This window comes from Pimephales promelas, chromosome 3 (genome assembly GCF_988280905.1).
Source record: "Pimephales promelas chromosome 3, fPimPro1.hap1.1, whole genome shotgun sequence".
Lineage (NCBI taxonomy): Eukaryota > Metazoa > Chordata > Actinopteri > Cypriniformes > Leuciscidae > Pimephales > Pimephales promelas.
In genome coordinates, this window is record NC_142771.1 from 28,690,131 (window position 1) to 28,715,509 (window position 25,379).

A 25,379-nucleotide genomic window follows, 5' to 3' on the forward strand; every position below is an offset into this window, starting at 1 on the left:
CCAGTCCGTCTCTCACACCCACTCTCTCTTCTCTTCCCTTTCTTCTTCTGCTGTTCATGCCACATCATGTGCAGAAGAGCTGAAAGTGTTCAGAGAACACAGCCCGTGCACTTCATATGGACATCCAGAGAAACCCGACCAGAAGAGAGACTAGAGCAATGCCACAGTAAACTGACATTATAGCAGGGGTGCACCTTCAGCTTTCCGGACTACATTTTACAGTCCAGATTAAGGAGGGTGGGGGGAAACTTGGCAGAGATATTGCCCTGCCTGGCGACCTTGTCAGCTACTTTTGAAAGTGAAAAAGGCACCAAAGCCATGCTACAGAGAAAGTAAGTTTCCTTTTTGTTTTGTTTTTTCTAAACTTATGAACCCCTTCCCACCGTTTTCATGAAACAAACGTGCTGAAGTTATGGCAGCGCTAAGGCGTAAATTTGGAGAGGACTACCAGGTGGTGAACACGAACAGAGCCGCGACTTTCCCCATCGCGCCGGTGAAGAAGAAGCGCCAGCGCTTTGTGGAGAAGAACGGACGCTGCAACGTCCAGCACGGGAACCTCGGCGGAGAGACCAGCCGCTATTTGTCAGACCTGTTCACCACGCTGGTGGACTTGAAGTGGCGCTGGAACCTTCTCATCTTCATCCTCACCTACACCATCGCCTGGCTGGTCATGGCCTCGATGTGGTGGATCATCGCCTATATAAGAGGGGACATAAATCATGGCCGTGACGCTTCGTACACTCCGTGCGTCGCAAATGTTTACAACTTCCCGTCAGCGTTCCTCTTTTTCATTGAGACCGAGGCGACCATTGGCTACGGTTACCGCTATATAACTGAGAAGTGCCCTGAGGGCATAATCCTGTTCCTGTTCCAGTCTCTGCTGGGTTCGATAGTGGACGCGTTTCTCATCGGCTGTATGTTCATTAAGATGTCTCAGCCCAAGAAGCGCGCGGAGACGCTCATGTTCAGCCAGGACTCGGTGATCTCACAGCGAGACGGGAAACTCTGCTTAATGTTCCGCGTGGGAAATCTGAGGAACAGCCATATGGTGTCCGCGCAAATCAGGTGTAAACTCATAAAGGTGAAAACACACTGCACTCTTACAGTTGGCCTTTAGAATCCGTTCACAGCTATTACACAATTCAGTGGAGCGCAAAATACACTTTTTAAAAGAAATGCAGAATTTTAGACTTGTGTCATCATCTCTCATTCTCATTAGGCGCTCGTTTTATTTAACCTTAGCCATGTGTAAAATACAGTACATTTATAAACAGCCTTTTTCTAATCACTAGTGGAATTAGGTAGCTAGGCTATACACAAATATTGTAGGCTATATTCATATTATACTATTAACTAAATGGCATAAAATGTAACATTAAACACTCCAACATTACTCACAACAAATGGATACTTCTGTGTATTAAATTATTATGTGATTACCTTTTTACTTAAAACCTTTTAAACAATATTGTTCAGTAATAGTATAATATTAATCGTGTGTTGTAGCCATAGTTAGCCAATTTACAGTTTATTTTAGTAATTTATTGTAATTTTTACACTGTCTGGTTTAAAAAAAATCCACACAGTATGTAGGTGTTGCTAATTTTATCTTTAAATCAGCAAGCTGTTTGAAAACAATTATTTTACAGTTCCATTCATACAAGTTTCTTTTGCAGTTTCTTTTATGCGCCAATGTGTAATAATGCAACAACTCGTAATTATGTTGCTGGGACTATGATTCAAGGATTTTAACACCTTGTCATATTAAGCAAATTGTTGCTATTCAGTTTTTTTATTATTATTATTATTCAGTTGTATGACAGTGCAAATATTAATAGCATTAAGGATATACACTTTAAAATGCCTTTGGCTCTGAATTCTGTGGGTTTCCCAAACTAGGGTCCCTTGGGGTTAGTAAGGGAACTGCGGGGGGGGGTGTTAGAGTTGAAAAGCTAATAATTACTTAAATCATAAATATGTAAATAAATAATATATATTTCATGTTTTCTTGCCAACATGTTGAATGAATAAAATATTAACTAAAAGGAGTAGGCCTACATTTTTTATGCCAGAGGTTTGACTGACAAAAAGTGTATGAATCCCTGGCCTGCTGTAAGGCATGGTTCATTGAGTTAGTTCATTATTCGCTGTCCTCTGTCAGAGAAAGCATGGCGAGCAAAGCTTGTTGAGAATAAGTGACAATCAAGGGACCTGTGAAATATGATTTAACGGGATAGCAGTGTAGCTGGAAATTTGAGGCGCACAGGTACCCCCCTTCACAACTGATTACCAGTGATACATGAAAAGGCGTGACATTTTATTATTGTAATCTCGACACAGACAGCCATCGTTACAGTTGAATGAGATGAGACTCCAGTGACAAAAGGCTTGGATAAAAGAGTTTTACAGATGACTGACTGTGTCCAACATCTGTCTCTGTAACCGAAGACATTTAAACCGACCTGCTCTGTAATTAAATGGCGGTTCCACGACAGCGCACAGTTCTGTCGGCTTGAGAGGGTTTGTTCCCAAATGCAAAAAGTACAGAAAATGTCTCTGGATTTTGAGCTCATAAGCCTCTCTAAGACTCCTGCGAGAGCTGAGGTCACAGCCAGAGAGATGCCGGAAAATCTGCATTTGCACACTTGTGAAGGAGGATTTTCTTCTTTCTTTTTTGTGGCCTCAAGCATGCTTTAGAAAATGCAGCATAATTACAGGTGTGCGCGAGAGTGAAATGCTGGAGTTGTACAAAATATATTCTGAGGTGGAGAGGAATCGTTCTTGTCATTGGAAGCTTTTTCTGGAAGATCAAGCTTAACAGCTCAAGTAGAAGTATAGTATGCGTTCAAACACTATACGTTTTGAAGCTTCTGTGTGAGTGTGTCTGCTGTTCCACATCAGCTCGGTCAATGGAACAGGCTTAAAATTAAATGAATATGGAAAGTTGACACATTGACAAAACCATCACATAATAAGATTTCTTCCCTGTAATTGATGATTGTCAGTCAAAGGGCTGCTGATAAGGTGGTCAGTGTAATAGAACAAAACCTTTATGGCTCATATGCCTTGAAATTGTGAGATAACCTGGATCTATCCAGTATAATAATGTTAGGATAACTGATCTCAGCTCTCAGAACAATTACAGAGTTAAAGCAGGTGAATATTCTTCAATATGGATGGATGGCTTCTCAGGCCCTCTCAAAAATCATTCACAGAGCTCACACTAATTAAGTGATTAATAATAATACTTAATGAGGCAGACTGTCGGTTTAGGCTACCGTGAAGTTTTTCTCTTGATGATAAACAAAGAAGGCAAAGTAAGTGGGAGAAAGTGAAAGGTTTGCCAGAATAGTATAAAGTTGAGAGAAGGCATCAGGGAACAAAATAGAAGGAAAGATGATTGGGTTTATTGGGAGTATAAGAAGGCAAAATGAAGAGCCAGAAAACTGACTCAATAAAGAGTAAGAGAGTGATGAAATGCGAACATAAATTGGAAAAAAATTAATTTCTCTTCGCCCCTATCGCTCATAACCTTGAAGGCACACTATGCAAGAATTATACCTTAATATAACAGCTTCAAAGTCATTTCGGCGGTAAACAAACTCATAGTAGGGGGAATCATTCTGGTATTAAAGCTTGGGCGGGGGTGGGGGGGGGGTGGCACTGGAGAAAACAGCAATGCAAGTTTAATAGGAGCGCCCCCGACGAATCTCGCGAGAATCACGACATGCTTTACGGCAACGACGTCACACACATCAACAACAACATGAGGCATTAAGACACTTTCCAGGCACGATATTCGAAGATTGAAAAGCAAAGAAAACATGGTCAGAAGAGACTAGGAAAAGGAAAAGATAATCTGACCACACAAGGAACTGGACAAGAGTCCCACTCAGTCAGGCTTTTCCATAGATGGGGCTTTTCATCTATGAATCTTTGGCATGAGCTAAAAAAGCAGCACTGAATGCAACAGTGATGCTGACCTAATGATCTTGTTGATGGACTAGTAAGTAAATATTTCTAAGTCAGTGCATTTCATTTTCTAATTTCAACGGAGTGAATAGATAGAGTCCGCAACAGGGATAAATTGAAGAGCGCGTCCAAGTGAGACTGCGTGCGCGCGCCGCCACATAGGGTGACCAGACGTCTCGAAATCTAATGGCGCTTTTCCATTACCAATACCAGCTTGACTCGACTCGGCTCGACTCTGCTCGCTTTTCGTTCCGTTTTCCATTCCAGACAGTACCGCCAGAAATAGTACCCGGTTGTCATAGCGATGCCTTTCGTTCCTCATTGCCCTATCAGTCTCTCGCTGGATCCTCTCTTCGGCCACCAAACAAAGGAAAGTCTGCACCTTCTCGTTTGACCACGGCTTATTCTTCCGAGTTGCCGTAATACTAGTAGTAAGTTAGTAACTATCTCTGGCCAAACTATATAAAAATAGCGGGGTTATTCTGGATGCTCCATCTGGCGCGTGTAATGATGACGCAGTGAATGGTGACGATTCTCTCTGACCAATCAGCTGTTGGCATTGTTTTCACGTGACATTTTAGTATCGCCTTAGCTCACTCAGAACCTCGCCAGAGGTGGTACTAAAAAAAATACCTGAAAGCAGGAACAGGTATAACTTTTACACAGTGGAAAAACAAACAAAGGCGAGTCGAGCCGAGTCGAGTCGGGCTGGTACTGTGTAGTGGAAAAGCGCCATAAGCTGTTCTCCCAAATCCGGCCCCAGTTGTCCTGAAAATTATACTAAAGCAAAATCTTGAGTATTTATTGTCTGATAAAATATTAAAAACTGTCCGTGGAGGTTGAGTCCGCCCCCGCAGGCGGCTCATTGGCTGCAGCATCTTTCAGCTTTCTTTTTTTGAAGTTCTACAAAGATATAGGCGCGAATTTAGATAAGCAAATTTTTCATTCATTCGTTTCGTTAACATGGCTGGTGTACCAGAACCACAACACGCCGTTTTTTAGTGGCAGACTAAAGACTACTGACAGACTGTTGAGCTTTGAAAAAAATGTTTGGTCCAGGTTTGAAATTCATTATCTTTTATTATAGGTTATGCAGTCTAATATCATAGTAGGCCTACCCTTAAACACCCCCTAGATCTCTTATTTAAAGGGACACTATGCAACATTTGTACCTTCACATAACAGAGGAGTATCAGGCCGTGAGTGCAGAGACGCTCTGCGTGAGTGGTATTTACGACAGTAACGTTAAGTACAAGTACTCCACAGCGACTCCAGGGGTCGCTGTTTGACATAAAAGGAATTCCTGCATAGTGTCTTTAACTCTGTTCTCATCAGTATTTTATGTTAAGCAATATGTGGCTTATTTAAAAGAACCCTTAACATAGGCACAGCACATTATTAAAATATACAGTATGTTAAATATATATATATATATATATATATATAATAAAATACTTTTTTTTTAGAGACAGACGGTATGTCCAAAGATATGCTGTGACTACAGCACCGAACATCACAATACCAGTCTCCTCCATCGCTGAGTTTTTATTGTGTGACTGAGGAGTTCAGCATGGCATTTATTTGGAGAACAGTTTTAAAGGCATAGGTTTTGAAAGCCTCGTCACGCGTTGGTACACTACGCCGTTACAAAAGCAAACCATGCAGATAGGTTGATTATGTCTGTACACACAAATCTTATTTGATCATTTTTAATTAGTAATGGGGACAGTCTGCCTGAAAAGATCTGATTTGCAAAAAAACAAACAAAAAAAAACTGATTTGCCTGCAGATAAAACATAGCCTTTGACACTTAAGAAAACCTATAGGTGGCATTGATTTGTGCTTTTTAATCACATACTCTCTCTCTTTCTCTTTCTCTCTCCCTCTCTTTCTTTCTTGTTAAAGCCGGCATATCCTGTCCATTTAGACTCAGTCGCCCACACAGACACACACAGACACACACACAGTCATTCCCAGTCACCTTTTGTCAGATCATGCCTCATCCTGCTGTGTGTGCTTTGATAATATTGATCATGCTTTTGTAGTGCACACTTAAAGAGGCACACTCACATTCTATGATTAAACACGAACGTTTTCAGTGGATTCAAGACATATTGTGTTGAGTTTTGTGAGTATATATTATACACACATATACACCTTTGGAACCTCTCACAAGTTTATCTTACATTTTCGCTAAAAGTGATAATTCACTTAAAAATGAATATGTCCAGACATTACTTGCCCTCATGTCATTGCAAAGCCATGAACTGCATTTTTATGTATTATTAAACTAATGAGAGATCTTTCCATGTTCTCTAATTTTAGAGAAACATCACCATGATTTCCCCCCATCTGCTTATTTTATCTTCAGTTCCAAACAAATGAAATATATCTATCAACCTTCCTCTCACCCTGAGTCACTGTCTCTATTGTTTGTGAATTAATAAACAGAGTACAGAGAGAAGAGGAAAAAAGAACAGATGAAAAGAGCAGAGAGATGAAAGGAAAACAAATCGTTATAATAAGGGACAAAAAAGAAAAAAAAAACAAGGAAACGAGGAAGAGAAATTGTGTTTAGCCTTGTGTTTCTAAGAGTATTCTAATGCAACATGGAAGAAATGAGGAAAACTCAATGAGAAACATGAGCCAGAGATGAGAGGAGGAGTATCAATTAATAGAATAGAATGGAACGGAATGGAATGGAATAGAATAGAATAGAATAGAATAGAGCACACTTGAGCGTACCTTTTAGAATGCCATACTGCTGGTCAGAATTATTCGCCCCCTTGTAAATATGATGAAAGATGCTGTTAAAAATAAATCTACATGGTTTATCCTTTTGATATATATATATATATAATATAATAATATATATATATATATATATATATATATATATATATTTTTTTTTTTTTTTAATCAAATCTTTTGAAAAAAAAATATTAGCTTTTTTGGCAATTTTCTGCCAGAGGTCCTGGACATCTTGTTCAGAAACATGGTGGCATCATGGATTCGATCAAATATGAACATTTTGGCCAATACCGAGAACCATTAATTATTTTTATTTGTAAGGCGATAAACGGAATATTGGCCAATTAATCTAAATCCAAATCCAAATTTTTGGATATAGTGGCTGCATATCGTGCATCACTAATTAACACAGATTCATTCTCATGTAAATTAAATTTACAAGGTGATGTTATTATCCATTTACATTTAAAAAGCCATTTACATTTTACAGCTGAACCTATTCTTGTCAGACCACACACACACACACACACACACACACACACACAGTAGAGGTTAGACATGATAACAAACTGCTAATTGTACAAGTAACCTCATAAAAACTGAGATGAAACACGCTCCCACTGCAGTTCAGCTGGATTTGTTTGAACAAACAGATCTTTTCTGTTGTGCAGTCACATGTGTGAGTGAGTTAATTGCAGATAATTCGATGACACGCTTTGACTCAGAAGTCAGCTTGTACAGAAAGTTGATTGCGTGGGTGTGTATTGTATAAAGGTCTCATCACAAGAGTATGTTTATAATGGGGCACAGGCATCCTGGGACTTATTTATACCTATGTATGAATATGTATTCTTCGGTGTGTTGAGCATGTGTGTTATAGGGCTGGCAGTGATGCATGAAATGTGAAGTGGACAAGATGTTATTTGTCTTGTCACTGACAGGCGTTGGGGACATGTGACCTAGCAGTGATACAGATGGATGAGTTTTATACACACGTTATATGTGTATGGCCTTCATCAGTATAAGATCCTCAGGGGTGCACATTACACAGTCTATATAATGTATGTGCATTTAATTGTGTAATTCCACAGAGGATAGATAGAGAGAGAGAGAGAGAGAGAGAGAGAGAGAGAGAGAGAGAGAGAGAGAGAGAGAGAGAGAGAGAGAGAGAGAGAGAGAGAGAGAGAGAGAGAGAGAGAGAGAGAGAGAGAGAGAGAGAGAGAGAGAGAGAGAGAGAGAGAGAGAGAGAGAATAAAAAATAAAAATGAATGCAGGAGCCACGTTTTTGTTTGAATTACTCAGTAATGATACAATTCTGTTAACTCTGTATTGATTCTATTGATTTTTTTCTATTGATTTTGTTCTGAAATTGAGTAGAGAAGTCTGGAACAATGTCAACAAAGAACAAAGAAGTCTACAACAATGTTCTATAGAGTTTATGTACAGTGAGTTTATGTACAGTATAGATATATTACATATAATTTATAGATATACTGTGTGTATATATATATATATATATATATATATATATATATATATATATAATGTTATATTCTACTCTAGGCCTAGTTCTATAATATAGATAGATAGATAGATAGATAGATAGATAGATAGATAGATAGATAGATAGATAGATAGATAGATAGATAGATAGATAGATAGATAGATAGATAGATAGATAGATATAGATTGCATAAAATGTAGTTGTATGCAACGTAATTGAATCTGACAGGGTAGAATAGAATAGATGTGTTATTCTGTTGAATGCTATTTTATTCTGATTACACTGGTCATCTCAATACATTTATACCAGTTTAAATTAAATTTAAATTAACAGTGTGAAAGCCATCTATTTACATGTGAGTATTCACATGCACAGCCCCACAGCCCTGCTGTCAAAGCCACTGTGAGTCAGAGGAAGGCAAAGCAGTGAAATCCCAGCTTTAATTCACCCATGCACGACTGAGTCAAACGGATGGCTGCTGGTACCTGCTGAAGAGGATTTGAGCCATGGTTTCCCTCTTCTTTTAGAGACTCCTTTCTATTTCTCCTCTTCTTTCCTGAAGAATAATGATACGTTAGATCATGGCAGCCCTTTAGTCTAGGCACACATAAACAGATGAAGGTTAACACACACAGATGAGCGTTTGTGCACACAGACACATTCAAATGGCTATTTGAATAACAGCTTTTTCACTTTAATCATGGAGGTGCTTTTTTAAGATTTCTTTGGCTAGCTCTGTGCCTTAAAAGTCAATGAATACTGAATTAAGATGAGTACAGCCTTTAGCTTGACATCAATCAGTATTAATATAAGCATTACAATGCTTATTAGCATTACAGACCCATGCAAACATCTAATCACTTCACATCTTATTCAGATAACTTTCTCATATGCAGTTTAAGATTATCACCACTGCCCACTGTGATTCTGCGTGAATGTCTGTACTTGGCTGTGTTTTCCTGAAATGTGCAGGAAAGGTCATGTATGTGTAATCTCCGCTCATCTCCTTGAACTCAGTAATCTGTCTTTTCAAGCGTAACTTAAAGAGACAGGAGTAAAAAGAAAAACAAGAGCAGAAGAAAGCAACAGAAAGTTTGTGTTGAAATGACCAGCTGGAAAACAGTATCATAACATTCATACTCAATGCCACAAACCTCCCAATGAACCATGGGGTCTGTATTTTACATACCAAAAATCAGAGCAACAATCAAAAGTATGGTGACAGGTTTGGAAGGGAGGTGATGTGGTTGACTCTTTCTAAACTCATCTCAGCACTACCTTTTAGTGCCAAAAATAGCAAAGATGGCACTATGTATAATGGCAGTACCCCTCTTTAGGCATTGTATGGAAAACTTACTGTAAAACTAATAAAAAATAATAACATCACAAAGTAAAGTTATATTATTATGTGAAAATTATATATATATAATTTTACACAAATATAACACAAAACAATGATGGTTAACTTAAAGGTGACAAAATAAAAACTAAATTGGACAGCCAAAAATGTTGTCATTACTTACCTAAGTTGTTCCAAACCTTTATGATTTTTCACTTTTGAAGACAAAGAAGATATTTTGAAGAATGTTGTAATCAAACTGTCTGGTTACCGACATTCTTTATATATTCAACTGAAGAAAAAATCCCATACAGGTTTTGAACAACACGGGGATGAGTAAATGATGACATTTTTGGGTGAACTATCCTTTTTATAATTTAACACTTAACTTACTGTGTCTGACTTCAAAACAATTGTAAAAAGCTGCATTAACATAAAAAGTAGACATACAATACCATTCAAAAGTATGGGGTCAGTAAGGTGTCAGTAAGTCAGTTTTAATGTTTTTGATATTGATTTGATGTATTTGATTAAAAATACTGTAAGAATAGTAATAAAGTTATTGTAACTGTGTTGTTATTATTGATATTACATCTGTCTTCAGTGTCACATGACCTTTCAAAAATCATTTTTACTCCCAAAAACCAGTCCAGGCAACTGGATGAAAGACAACCATGGGATAGAAGACAGGAGTGGTGCTAAATAAAAAGTAGTAGGCACATCGATATTTGGCAGAAATGTTGTGTGTGTATGAGAGAGAGAGAGAGAGAGAGAGAGAGAGAGAGAGAGAGCTGGGATACACTGGATATATAGTTGGTGTGATATATAGACTTCACTGTGAAAGTGCTCCTTGTGGGTTGAAAAAGAGTTGAGAAGACACTTAGTGCTGCGGCACCAGAACCTCTGTGTGGGTGAAGGTTGTGTATCCGTATGTGTATGTGTGTGTGTGGGATGGTGTAATTTCAAAAGAATGTTTATTTTCTACTCTTTTTCTGAGGCGGAAATGTGTGCACAAGAGTATCTACTGTATGTGTAGAAATGATTGTGTGTGTTAAAGTTCAAGAGGTTAAAGTTTTACATCATCATAATTCTATCTGGTCAAAAAAATAAATAAAAAGAGATCAAAATCCCCCTTGAATAATTAAATAACAGTTAACACTCAATATGCTGTTTTGCTAATTGTTGGTGTGTTAATTGTTCATGCTGTAATCGATCAACCTAGTCAATGGATCACCCAGCCATACCGGTTACTGGATCAATCCCACATTAAAGCTTTAATTAAGTCAACTGACAATCCAATAAAATCAAATCCAAGGCTGGTGGTTCAACCACAAATTCATTATGCCATCTCCTGCTATGATGCCATGAAAACCAGACATATTTTCAGAGTTTGCCCTGATTTCTTAGCCTGGTCAAGAACGTGTTTGCTAGAGAAAGTACATGACAAGGAGAGAAAGAGCAATAAGAGTGAGATGGAGAGAATAATGGGGTAAGAGAGAGATAGAGAAATGTCATACTATGTCTGTATGAGCACTATTAAATTTTCATGCTTGGGTGCACTGGATGCAGGAGTAATAGGCCCTGTCCAGCCAGCCTTCCTTTCAACAAGAGTTCAAACTCACCTAGCAACTCAATAGATTCATCGCATGCTTTATAAATACATATTTGCCTTTCTTCACCTATCTGTTCAGCTGCACACAGATTTGTACACAAAGATGATTTGTATGTGTAATTGTGTAGTGTCAGATTTTTATATCTGGTGTGCTTCATTCATTTTCATTAAATTTCTTCTATCATACCAGCCTGAAAGTACAGCAGGTGTGGGTCCTTAGGGGAATATTGCCGAGTTTGTGGATTGGGTGATGGTGAACTGCGTGTCCCCATGCACCATTTGCTCTGCTGAGGAGGGCGTCACCAGCCCCTCTCCAGACCCAGAGCCCAGCCAGCCGTCCACGCTGCCCATGACGGACTGCAGTTTGAGGGAATGGGGTGAAGCCCTGCCTACATCCCCGCCAGTGTGGATGACCTGTACCTGGCCTCTGGAAATTATTTAGAGGAATTGGAGGAGGTAATTTTTTCCATGATTCTCACATCCCTTGTGGTTCCGCCCAGCTCAAAGTATCCTGTGTCTCCAGAGTGACCGCCCAGCCTTCCTCTCCCGCCTCCTCATCCAAAAACAGCCAGTTCCCCAGCCCCGCCTCTGCTGGTTCCCTTCAGCCTCTCGGCTTGTCCTCTGACTCCTCTCCAAAGTGTGGATTTACCTCAGGCCTTCCGGTCTCCAGCTCCACTGAGTAAAGGGGATCCCTCGGCTCTGCTTCCAACAGCTGATTCAGTCACTTCACCTCGGTCTGTTGACCTAACTGCTATGCCTTGGCTCCTCACTTGGCTCCACCATCCACCATCGTCCTTGCGGGTTCACCGGGCTCCCTCTGGCTCCGCTTTGGTCAGACATCGCTCTGCCTGTGCGACAGACTTCTGATCCAACCGCTGCACTGCGTCTCTCCACCCATTTCGGCTTCATCTGACTCTGCCTTCCATCTGGCTCCACCTTAGTCCTCTGCACCCTGGCTCCACCTCGGACACTCTTTACTCTGGATCCGCCTCGGCCTCCAGGACCATCGATGTCACTCTACGCCAGCGGATAGGGGTCAACTCCCACTGGCCTCGTCACCATCAGTTATCCACCCGGTGTTGTCCGCCAAGTCTCCACTCCATCATGACTCCTCCCTTCCTCAACTCCACTGTGGGTCTATGTCCTGGCTGCTCTCTGGGTCCCAGAATGGCTACTCCTGCTACTGACTCCTCCCTGGCTCCTTTCACCATCATCCCCTCCTTGGTATCTCCCACACCAACGGATCCACTAGTTCTTGCCTTTACATGCCCATAATGTCCTACTCCAGAACCCCCACCCACCCTGTAGTTTCTGCAGTTCCTAATTCCACACACCTGTTCTGTTTCTGTTCAGTTCCTCTTGTATTTAAAGGGATAGTTCACCCAAAAATGAAAATTAAGTCATTACTCATTACTCTTCGGAACACAAATGAAGATATTTTTGATTAAATTTGAGATGTGTATCACTGCTACATAGGCTGCCTATTAAGGGATCGAAACTTAACGGCCCAGAAAGTCATTGAAGAAAATGTTAAAAATATTCCATGTGACAACAGTGGCTCAACTAGAAGTTTATCAAGCGACGAGAATACTTTTTGTGCGGAAATAAAACCAAAATAACGACTTTATTCGACTATTCCTTTTTTTCCTTGTAGGCCTGAGACGAGAATTCAAGAGATTTCCACGACGCATGCACGAGAATTGCGTTCTTGTTTTTGTTGCACGAGAATTCTCGTGCATGCGTCGTGGAAATCTCTTGAACTCTCGTCTCAGGCCCAGAAGGAAGAAAAGGAATAGTCGGATAAAGTTGTTATTTTTGTTTTATTTGTTTTGTCCGGAGTATCCTTAGTTCATGTTTCTGTATCGTCAATGTTATTGTGGTTGTTTCTGTTTATATCAACTACAATCTCCTCTGTTTTTCCATACTGGATTAATTGGTTAAGGACAGCCACAGAATTATTATTATTCTTATCACCATCACTATTAAATACAAATTGTTCACAAGATTACAGCATCGCTGGGAGGACAGAATAATAAATAGGTAAATGGGCTTTGTTTGTCACCATAGATACCATGATGAGTAGATTATTTAGATATTGGAAATGCCTAGACAGTTTTGTGTGGTGGTTTACATGTGGAATATGAAGCTTTTTAATGCCCCTCTGAGTGTTTTAAGTAATGGGCCTATTTATAGAGGGTTGTTGGTTTACATCCCACATTCTTCACATTTCCACTTTCCACAGCTGTAGGGCCCTTTAGAGAGACTCTTAGCCTAAACAGCTCCAGTAAGGCCATTGTAATGAGAGATGATGATATGGAGATGAGGACATCTGCCAACTAACTGAATGTAAGAGTAATTTCTTCCACTTTGTATTTCTTCCACTTTGCGTGTGGCTCCATCCTCTGCCTTTGCCACACAAACCCCTCACTAGCCTGTGTAGAAAAACATATCCTTCTAATTGGAGTTTCCTTCTCTTTTTTAGTTTGCCATCGCCCTGTAAATCAGTAGGTCTTAAATTTCACTCGCTTTCGAAAAGACTCTCTTTATCTTCTTAAATCACGGTTGAAATGACAATGCTTTGTAGGCATTTTCTTATCTCACCCCAGCCTCCTCCGTTGCTCCGTCTGCGTTTTATTTCACTGTTCTGAGCAGTCATGCTTATCAAAAATCCCCCATTCACTCTTCACTTGCCTCGAGAGGAATATTTTCCTTACACTCTAACAGCATGAATTTGTCCCTCAATTTCAATATATATTCTACTATTTTAGGTTTGATTACAATTCAGTTTATACAGCAGAGAAATTGTAAATACACATGCTGACATTCTTCTTTCAATTTCCTTTTTCCATTTCTTACCATCCTTGATTTTTTTTGTTTTGACTGTTTCTGCTGTAATTTGTTTCAGATATTGAAGGGGATAATTTTTAAATTGAAGTTTTCAATGTAAAATGGATATAAAGATGGTGACCATAATGATGATAATGTCTCTTGCCAGTCTCGTCAGACCCCGGAGGGCGAGTTCCTGCCATTGGATCAGTGTGAACTGGATGTGGGCTTTGGAACAGGTGCTGACCAACTCTTCCTGGTCTCTCCCCTCACCATTTGCCACGAGATCAATCCCAAGAGCCCTTTCTTCGACCTGTCCCAGCGCTCGCTCATGAATGAGCAGTTTGAGATTGTCGTCATCTTGGAAGGCATTGTTGAGACAACGGGTCAGTCGCATTATTCACTCCACTCTCCATACCTTTAGGAACCTCATTTGGCTTAAGAATGTGGTCACAAAAGTTTATTTACAATACAACTTTGCTTGCATCCCCTCGGCCATTTTGCATAGTAATGTTTTTTTTCTACATTACTAAAACAATATGTACCTGTATTTCCTTAAGCAAATAAATTAAAATATTTAGGGGGTTATTTTCTTGTATGCATAAATCTTACTTTTTTTTATTAATAACAAAACAATCTAGTATTTTATGCTCACCAAAGCTGGCTGCATTTATTTGTTCAAAAATGCAGTAAAAACAGTAACGTTGTGAAATATTTTTACAATTTTCTATTTGAATATATTTCAATCATGACAACTCAGAATAGTTTTAGCATGTTATTGGCAAAGTTCATGGTTTGGTTTTTGGAAACTCGATCTGCTACACTGCAATTGTTGATAATTTGATTTGTTGATAGTTTGTAGTTCTAACCAAATAGTCCAAGGGGGTAATTCTATTTTCGAATAGACCCCTTTTGCGCCGACGTCACAGTTACGTCACGGCACTAGCTGGAGGGAAAACAAAGTGAAAACTGGAGGCGGCCAATACAAACCAGCACAGATTCGGCTACATAATAAGGAGCTTAAATTATTGTTACTATTATTAAATGTAATCTTGCTGTGTTGTCGGGTGCAAGAATTGATAAAAAATTAATATGCTGTATCTAGAATTTTTATTTCTAGAAAATATTCACATCATTAAAATCGCATTGTAATGTCACTCTTTTATATTGTTGTAGTCTCGGCGCTGGCTCGGCAGAACTGCGGATCATACACACAAGTCTTGTACAGGACCATATAGGCATCTAAAGATTTAAATGCCCTCAGTTTCTCTTTATGATCGTTTTCTCTATAAGGTAGGTGTAGAAGTCAGGCACTCACCCGAGGTAACGTAACATTAATCCTGTCAGATCGTCCATGCATTGAGTGAGTGTGTAGACGGCTATGGGTCGGCCAATCTGGTTCCGTCCGTTAAAGATAACTTTTGGAAATAACAATCGCGGTCATGGACACTGAGTGACCTTACACATTAAGATAATATCGGATTTTCTCCAGTCATTGTTAAAAAACAAGCTAACAATACTTGCTAACTAGCGTTAGTGAAGCGGCCAGAGGGATCGTTCTGCCTCCACCTAAGCTCCACCCACAAAAAAACGTCACCATGTTTACCAACTAAAAAGGGGTCTATACTATTCAAGCGGCAACATTCTAATCTGAAAGATGAAGCCGACCCGGAAGTGCGAAAAACTGCAATACATCTCAAATCCACTAGAGGCCGGTCCCAAAAGGGAGCAAATATCCATAGACGTCATGTTAAAACATTCGTTTTTACAGCATAAATTCATATGTTTACAGTTTGGTCCCATGGACTTTTATTGTAATCTTCAATATGTTCCGCATGCCTGACAACTGTGAGGGGGGTGAATTTTTTTCTAACTCGTTAGTTTAGATCATATTTAGATATAAAATGTATGACAAATAAGGGCGGTTAACTTTGATTGACAGGTGATAACGAGCTGTGCCGACTCGAGTGAATTTGACGTCTCGGCCATGATCTGACACAACACATCATACCACCTCTGTATCCATTCTGAAACTTTTGTATTTTGTATTTACAAAGATTTTCCAGTATGGCGCTGTCCATACCCCCCATAAACAGCCTCTAACCCGTTCCCGTGACGTCACAGACGCTTTGTCCATATTTTTTACAGTCTATGATACTATTTAGGATGGATAGCATGCGAATTGGGATGCAGCAGTACTGTCTTATGCAAATTCACTCCTCAAGTAAATTTATTGTGTTTTAATGATGTTTTGATGTATATAGGAAACCATGACACAATTACTAATTAAGAAAAGGAGTGTTTTTTAGCAGTGTTTATTTATCATCATTCATATTCATTTATCAAATTGAAGTGAACATATCACTTTTCCCACACTTACCTTCTAAACTTGATTACCTCTCTATATTCTTCCTCACATCCCTCAGTCCTGGTTTTCCATCTGAATGCACATAATATACAGTCAGGTCAGTTGGGGTGTCGAGTGGGTTGTAATAAGCTGTCTTTCTGATTGCATCCATTCAGGTCTGTGCTTTAGCAATGCTGTTAACTGTGCCTTGGATATAATGCGTTTTTTTCAGTCACATGCTTGTCAATTTGAGGTATGAGCTTCAGACCTCACTCGAGGTCAATCGGTTCCTGATGTTTTTTATGCAGGCAGAGAGTGAGGAAGTAACTGAGAACGGCAGAATGGGATTTTCTTTTCAGGATGTAAGAGGAGTAGGAAGACGACAGCAGTTTTCTCACACTAAAATGAATTTAAAAATACAATAGATTTAAATTGAAGGAGTGACTTAATGTGGACCAGATTAGAGGCTTGAGACAGTTAGCGACCTTATTTTTGTATCATTTATGCACTATTTTAGAATTTTAATTAAATATATTTTTTTCATATTTTTCATAGTTTTATTCATTTTATTATGTGATTTTTGTCATTTTTATTGATGTTTTTTATTTCTATCTGTTTAGCTTTAATTTATATTTCAGTTTTATTTTTAGGATTTTTAGTTCTTCAATTTAAACTTTATCATAAAGGTTTTCTTTAACCCTTATGCTGCATTAGGGACATTTTTGGTCTTTTGCAGTTTAATTTCTTTGACCATTTTGGCTGTTTTAATGCAAATGGTATGAAATTTGGCAAAATTGTGACTTTTTGGATACATGTAAAAAATGTGATCCCATTTTTCAAAATATGTATAACACACACTGTGTAGATCAAATAGTAACACTCAGCACCATAAAGACCAAAAATGGCCCATTGAAACCCATTAAAACGTTGTTTAAATCTGAGGCTGTCAGTAATACATGAAACATGATTTTTGCACAAACATCCTTTCATTTTGAAGCAAAAGCATTATATTTGCATTATATAGTGTATTCCACCAGATGACGTCACTACATATTTATTCCCTATGGGTGGAAATGCACCTTATTTTAGGCAATAGGCAATGTTTAATAGGTGGCCATTTTTGGTCTCTAACGCGCTAAGTGGGATTTTTTGCAAAGTGGGACTGTGATAATCCAAATCTAAAGTTTTCTCTTTGCATTTAGTTTATTGAAAATAATTGAATTTTTGTGTTTTTTCCTCTTATACAAATCGATGGTTTCGCAAACAAAACTGGTAATTAAAGGGTTAAAATCCTGAAATTGAATACATTTTTGGTAGTTATGATGAGGACTGATGCTGGTTAAAAGATTTAACTTGGTAAAAGTGGAAAATAATAATAATATATAATATTTTAGGCAATGTTTAATATGTGGCCATTTTTGGTCCTTGATGCACTCAACGGTGTTAAAAATCTAATGCAGCACAAGGGTTAAAGTGCATAAGTTAAAGTGTATAAATATTTAGATTTTATTTCAGCTTTGATTTTTAGCAACAACAACAACAACACTGGTAAATGACCAAAACTTGGAATACCTTAGCAACCGCATAGCAACTCCCCGGAACGCACTGCCATTTTTATCAGAAAATTCTTTTTGTGACTTCTTTCACACCTTCTAACTTTTCAGAAGAAATTTAATTCAGTTTTTAGTTGTTTTATTGTAAATTACCTTTGACAAAATGGAAACACCATGCAGGGTGCCTTTCAATTTGAACTCTCGCTCTATCAGAGAGACGTTGTGAGATGGAGACAAAGCGAAGGAGGATATTACATTACAACGTGTCAGAAATGGTCATTATTACAGCAGTGATGGACACAAAACTTATCAAGCATATCAGTGCACACCAGAGGAAGACTCCAGTTTATCCATCTATTTTACTCCTTTAATTCAGTCATTCATTTCTTGTCAGGCCAGTAACAGGTCAAACAGTCGTGTGATGATTTTACCACCCTGCTGTTGGGGAACTGAGGTCTATCTTGTACTCATAAGTGCTTATTGATCCACTGAAGCCCTGACGCAGACAGAAATGTCAAGTAAATCATTTACAAGACTCAATGTTACAAGACAAAGCTATGGCTCTGTATTCCTTAGTTTTATGGCAGGGCTTTGCATGAACTTTTGCACCTCACAGAATCAAAATGTCTCACTTTAATGTGCATCTTCTCTTATTTGCATACCCTAATAAGAAATGGCAAAGAACGAAATATTTGTGCAATTTGGTTAAATAGACTTAATGCAAGTGTGAAATAGGCTTTCTTTAATCAATGCCATAGATCAGACTAGAGGCGAAAGAAAGACCCTAATTATGTAGGCCGACAGAGTACTGCGCAGTCTTACTGTGAAGACTGTGAAATGTGTCTTGCTTTAAATAAGAGCTTAAAAAGCTGTTTTCAGCACAGTGAAGCAATTGATAAATTCCCAACATTTTTTCCAGCATTGATCCATCATTTAAGGCTTTAGCTGAAGCCAGGCCACCCCACTGCTCCTACTCAGCACGATCACTCCGGCAGCAAAATAAAAGAATTCTCAGTAGCTGTGTCCGAAATCACCCATTACTCACTATATAGTGGACTATACAGTGAGCTCGCCATTTTGTAGTGCTGTCCGGATGTATAGTGATGATTATTATACCCTACATAGTCCACTCAATGTATCCCAGAATACATTTTGAAAAATAGTGTACAACCGATGGTCACTAACCTAAGCCCTGCATACCATCATGCATTGCGCAGATCGTAAAAATAAGTTATAATCATGTGTGGAGTAGCGTATTATAACAGAAACGGCCAGAAATGACTTTTAGTTTTGAAATTTTGGAGAAATAAGCTCAATATAATGTAATGTATTTATTTTTAAAAAATCTATTTAGCCAGAGCCGGCTCGGCACCAGCTGACAGGTGATGTGATCAACGGCACCGAGACACGATCGAGTAGTGTCCGAAAGTGGTGTTTCCATTATGCTGGTGAGCTCACTATATAGTGCTCTACTACTCCCTACCCCATATATAGGGGTAGGGAGTAGGGATTTGAGTGGAGATTTCGGACACAGTGAGTGTGATTAATGTCACATAAACTGGTTTAATTACATGGGATGATGCGTGCCAGCAGAAACGCTCACAGAAAGCGAGTTGTTGGGATTTTCATCCTTCATTTTTGAGGCTTGTTCATGTTTTAGGGGCTGCTAATTAGTAGGCACACAGAAGCTCTGCAGATTGGAACACCTTTCACTGATGAAGTTGCATACAGATCCCCTGCCCATGCATATTTATTTATTATATATTTGACAAATTTGCTGCTTTACGTTATCTGCAATACTCTCAAGTGCAGTTTAATGGAAATACTTTTAATGATGCCATTTCATTATGCTGCAACACTGTAGAGAATCGAGGCGAATCAAACACAACTTAATCAAATTAATCTCTCATGGGATTAATTCACATGGCTTCAACACTCCAAGTTCTGGAGCCCACATTCCAGAGTCACAGAACGGCACCGAGGGTTTGCTTTGGGGGGACAATAACCCCCCCCCTCCGAAGACTTTTATGGTCCTGCAGATAGCAACAGAATGCCACAGGAAAAAACGTGTCAATATGTTAATGTTTACTAAGACAAATGGGCTCCAAAATGGTGGAACGAGAGGCTCACAACCAAGACCCCTTTGATCCCCTGACAGAGATGTTCCACAGAACACATCTCCTCGTCCCCCTTACGAGTTGAACTCGCAGTAACCTTGCGGTTGAGATCGGAGATCTCACACATAAAATCATATAAACTCACCACAGAACAATTCTTGGACCTATAACCAATCATAATTGTTGTTGTTCCTACACTTCATGTGTTATTATGCTTAGATCACATAATAACCATGTAATTGTTGTTAACTATTAACTCTTGTAATTGTTATACAACCATTAGAAGTGTGAATGCCTCGTTTGCTCTTAAACGAACCGTATTCTCGTAATTCAAAAGATGGCTTGATTGAAATCTTCGTAAAAGGTTTTGTTTTATGATTATAATTATCATAAGGTTAAAACGATGGTCTTTTGTCTCTGCTAAGTGCTGGAGACCAGCTCACAGACCATGCATAAATTATGATAAAGCAAGAAGTAGATCCACCTCCTGAGATCATGCCATTACCCATTGGCCTGAAGTTTCTTGGAGGTTGGACTAGTTTAAGTTAAAGATCCGAACAAAGGAACAAGACCTCATGTTTTTGTTATGTTCATGTCTTTTTGTTTTGTGTTCAGTTCAGTTCGTTCAGTTCTGTAACTGTTAAGATCGTGCCTCTCTCTAAAACCAGCAAGAGAGTGTTCTGTTCGTGCTTATCTCTGAAACAAAGAACATGTCCGCATGCTTCTACATCGACTAGACCAAATTCGACCAGCAGACGAATAATCCATCAAGATCAGGGTTACAATTCAGCTCAGTCAAGCCATCCGACTCGCCTTACTTTCATTTCTTTCCTTTCTTTCCTTTTTCGTAAAAGTCTCGTTTCAAAGTTAAGTTTGCAACGCGCTTCGAATTGGAAAAGACTCTCATTCGCTTGCTAATCACACGTGACCAGCGACGAAACTTCCATCCCTGCACTTCAAAGACAACAAACCACGCAACGGACCCGGCCGGGAAACCCCCCCTTCAACGCGACGCAGACAAAGGGAATTCCCTCAGCCACTACAAAGCGCAAGTACTCCAGGCTCTAACTGAACTGGTGCTTTAATGTTAATTGAATAACCTCTCTAAGAAATGAAGGTTCAAATTAATGCTTGGTGGTCCCTTCAGGTTATGTCTTACGTGCATATAGAAAGTTGAAACTTTCTCTCACTCTTTCCAACTCACTCTTTCCCTTTTGCGACTGTATGAATGTGTGTGTGTGTGCGTGATTATGTTTAGTTGTGTTTAGAATAGCTAATAAAGTCTTCCATATATTTGAAAAGATAAATCTTCTTGTGTCGTGTTTGCACATTTAATGTCTTGTACTGTTCGATCTAAAGTTACCTTGCTAAGACATAGTGTTTCACTATAGATTTGGTTATAATTACGGCCCGTTCAAATGAATTCTAAGCGAGTCATTTGCTCGGTTCAGTGATTCGGTTCCATAGATTCATTGCAAATCAATGAATCATTTCCCTTTGAGCTAAATTGGCCTTCGGCCCCCTTAAATACATTTTATGTATATTATTAAATGTTGCATTTGCTACAACACGCTAGCCTGTTGCAGCATTTTTTGGTCGGGATATTCGGTCTGGACTCGATCCATTGAGGCGTAATTATGATCGGTTCAGAAAACGTCAGGCCAATGAAATTGTCAGGGCGGGCTTTATACGATGATGGACAGATGATCTGCAGTTACGTAATTATCACGTTATCAAAGAGAGCTTGGGAAATCAACAGTGCATTAATTTTAAAAGACGGACAGAGAACTGCAATCAAGGCATTTGTCGATCGGGAAGATGTGTTTACCGTCCTTCCAACAGGATTCGGCAAAAGTTTAATTTATCAGCTGGCTCCGATGGTCGTTAAGAAGATGGGACGCAATGAAAACCCTGTGGTCGTTGTGGTTTCTCCTTTGGTCACACTCATGGAGGACCAAGTAAAAGAAGCAACACTCGTTATTTTACTATTTCTTCCAGTGTGCGTGTAGTTGAGTACTGTTGACTTTGCGTAGTTCATAAAAAAAAAAAAAAAAAAAAAACACTGGTGTAGGTCTAACCAATTGAGTGTAGATTTTGTTTTTTCCCTGGTTCTGTTAAGACACGCCTCATAATCAAAGCCTCATGGAGCAGTATCAGACTCGCATTCTGACTAGAATATGAGTAAGACGAAGTCAACACGCAGGACTGGTGTTTAATTCAAGAACGATTCAACGTTTTTGCACAAAACGTTTGAGTGAGGATGTGTGTTCGACTGATAGTTAGCTCTCTAATTGCTCTCACAGTACTTTGATGTCATACACAGCTCTATGCGTCCAACACACCTAATGATTCAATGTCTCACCCATAATCACTTGTTTTTTCAAGTGTTGTGAACAAATCACTGGAACAGAAGATTCAACGACTCACTCATATAACTGCATGTATCGTTCATTAATGAACCAGTGTTTTGAACAAATGGTTGAGTAAATGATTTAATGACTTATGATCACTTATTTTGTTCATTAATGAATCAATATATTTGAATGAATTCAGTTACTTGTTTCATTCATGCACAAATCTGTGATTTGAACAAATCACTTGAGTGAATGCCTGAACAATTGCATCACTGAAAAGTGTGAACCCTAATGCTCAAAATAATGAATTGGTTTGAGTAGTGTAAACCTAAATTAAACAAATTAGTTCAATCAAATGAACTTTTATAACTTTCTTTTGCTTAGGAGTTCACAAAACGGACACATTTTAATGAATCCGAATGTGATTATTGATTCTTTAAATTTAGGCAAACTAAAATTAGACTGAAACTTGGCTGGGATTTATATTTCCCAGCATGATTTTCCATAATATAGAGTATAAATGCTTAAATGCTAAAGAGTTTTGCCATCTTATATGGGTTTATAGTGGACTTAATTGCAATACTTGATTTGGTTTACTTGTTTCAGTGATCAAATTGGTTCATTGACCCACTTATAATAATATTGTCATTTGTCATCTCTCTTTTGATTTTTTGGTTTATCCCCATGAAAATACTGACAGAATTACCTTGCAGAAAGTTGAATTCTTAAGGAACACCAATTGCTTCGCAGATTGGGTTTTCAGTCTTCCTGGCTGGGTTTGTAAGCGAAAGAGCAAGGCTGTGTAAAGCTATGGCTGGGCTGTGTTTATGACTCACTGAATGACCCTCTGGCTGAATTATGGGTGCAGGAGTCTTAAAACTCTGCCTTCTCAAGCACATTATGTACTGAGAGTCTTTAAATCACATTCTAAGAAGACAAGGGAATAGGGCAGTATAAATCATTCCCATGGCCAGGTCAACCTGACAATGAAAGCCACCTTATCTGAAATACGTTTCAACCGTAAACCTTTCTTCTCTATTGTAATGCTTGTTTATTATATGCCGTCTCTCACAGGTATGACATGTCAGGCTCGTACCTCGTACACGGAAGATGAGGTGTTGTGGGGTCACCGCTTCCTGCCTGTCATGTCTCTGGAAGAGGGCTTCTTTCGTGTGGACTACTCCCAGTTTCACAGCACCTTTGAGGTGCCCACGCCACCCTACAGCGTGAAAGAATACGAGGAGAAATCCTCGCTCCCCTCTCCCCTGCTCACGCCGCACCACGAGAAAGTGTTTTCCATGGACTGCCTGGAAACGGGCGAGGAAAGGGCGCATCCCGGAAGCGCTTCTTGCAAGCTGCCCAGTAAACTCCAGAAAATGAGTTCGTCTGGCAGAGAAGATCTGCAGAGGAAGGCGCTACGCTTGAGCTCGCAGCACTCCGAAAAGGCTTCGAGTACGGGGGACCTTCCTCTTAAACTACAGCGGCTCAGCTCTAGTCCTGGGCAGGTTGACGGAGAGGCACGATTCCACCTCAAAGCCCTCAAGGTGGGTTTCCAGCCCATGGCCTTGTCCACTGGAGACCTCCACCAGAGGAGTCTGCCTCCCACCCCAGTGGTCGTCCCCACACACCAGCACGCTCCTCCACACACGCCTGGAGGCCGAATGGAGGACAACCTGCCTGCCAAATTAAGGAGGATGAATGCAGATCGCTGACCTGGAAGTGCTTTTGGAACTTTGTACTGATCTAAGAGTACTTTAGGGTTGATATATGATGAGCACAACTACATCCAGATAAGGGAAAAATTAAAGTTTTGTTCTGAACTGAATAAGGACTCTTGTAGAGTAACGGTAATGTGAACTTTCTGACTGCACAGTGAATGAATTTTTGCATTGGCTTGACCTGAAAAAGTATGAGTGTAGCCTATTTTTAATTAGTATTTATTGACTTCTTTCACGGTAAATCATCTAAAAATCCATAAAAACAAAACGTGTTTTAAAAGTTAAAATATCTAAAGACAGTGGAAACAAAGTTCAAGTTTTTACTTGATAAACATGACTTAAATAACATTTTAAAACTGTATATAAAGTACCATTCAATAGTTTGGGGTCATTAAGATTGTATTAACATTTTTCTTTTTTTTAAGAAATTAAAACTTATTCACCAAGGATAAATTCAATTGATCAAAAGTGACCGTAAAGACATTAATGTTACTAAAGGGTTAGTTCACCCAAAAATGAAAATTCTGTCAGTATTTACTCCCCCTCATGTTGTTCCAAACCTCTATGTGTTTATTTGTTCTGTTGAACACAAAGGAGGATATTTGGAAGAGTGTTTTAATCAAACAGATCTCATTCCCCATTGACTACCATAGTATGTATTTTTTCCTACTATAGTCAATGGGGAATGAGATCTGTTTGATTAAAACATTCTTCCAAATATCTTCCTTTGTGTTCAACAGAACAAATAAACCCATAGAGGTTTGGAACAACATGAGGGTGAGTAAATACTGACAGAATTTTCATTTTTGGGTGAACTAACCCTTTAATGTTATTAATGTAAAAGTTTTCCAATTCAAATAAAGGCTTTTTAACTTTCTGAAGAAATGTGTCAGCATATTAGAATGATTGATGAACGTATGATCTAAATAGGAAACAGTTATTTTAAATTGTAATAATATTTCAAAATATTACTGTTTTACTGTATTTTTGATCAAATAATTGCAGCCTCTGTAAACATAAGATGCCTATTTTAAAAACATGTAAAAACCGTACTGACTTAAACTGAAAACGATTTATTGTTGTTGTTATTATTATTATTATTATATCTTGAATGTAAGTATATATTGTCTTCACTAGTAGATTGCTTTCACTCTCATTTATTTTTTTATACTTAAAAAAAGTGTAAATAAGTAATAAGTGATTTATCAAAAAACTGATATCTACAAAAAACCTGAATCCATTGCAAGTCACTTTAGAATAAAGTGTTTGCCAAATTCATACAAAAT

The 25,379-nt window shown here is 38.8% G+C and overlaps 1 protein-coding gene and 1 long non-coding RNA gene across 2 annotated transcripts in view; one reads left to right on the forward strand and one right to left on the reverse strand.

The window, feature by feature from the left end:
- The first annotated feature begins 53 nt into the window (after positions 1 to 53).
- Positions 54 to 24,664, forward strand: kcnj19a (potassium inwardly rectifying channel subfamily J member 19a). The gene is made up of 3 exons (XM_039686177.2): positions 54 to 1,081; positions 14,174 to 14,390; positions 23,450 to 24,664. The coding sequence occupies exons 1-3, from the start codon at positions 413 to 415 to the stop codon at positions 24,085 to 24,087; spliced, it is 1,524 nt and encodes a 507-aa protein (XP_039542111.1). The 5' UTR covers positions 54 to 412; the 3' UTR covers positions 24,088 to 24,664.
- The window catches only part of LOC120489399 (uncharacterized), a 71,441-nt gene continuing 54,561 nt past the window's right edge, over positions 8,500 to 25,379 (reverse strand). Inside the window, exon 3 of the long non-coding RNA XR_005624767.2 lies at positions 8,500 to 8,783. This is a non-coding gene — a long non-coding RNA (uncharacterized LOC120489399). The remainder of the gene's footprint in view (positions 8,784 to 25,379) is intronic.

What these genes read in the sequence shown, in the direction of transcription:
- kcnj19a (XM_039686177.2), top strand. Translation starts at nt 413, where the DNA reads ATGGCAGCGCTAAGGCGTAAATTTGGAGAGGACTACCAGGTGGTGAAC. An exon ending in TCAGGTGTAAACTCATAAAG is followed by an intron (nt 1,082 to 14,173) that starts GTGAAAACACAC and finishes GTCTCTTGCCAG; the next exon opens with TCTCGTCAGACCCCGGAGGG. An exon ending in AGGCATTGTTGAGACAACGG is followed by an intron (nt 14,391 to 23,449) that starts GTCAGTCGCATT and finishes CGTCTCTCACAG; the next exon opens with GTATGACATGTCAGGCTCGT.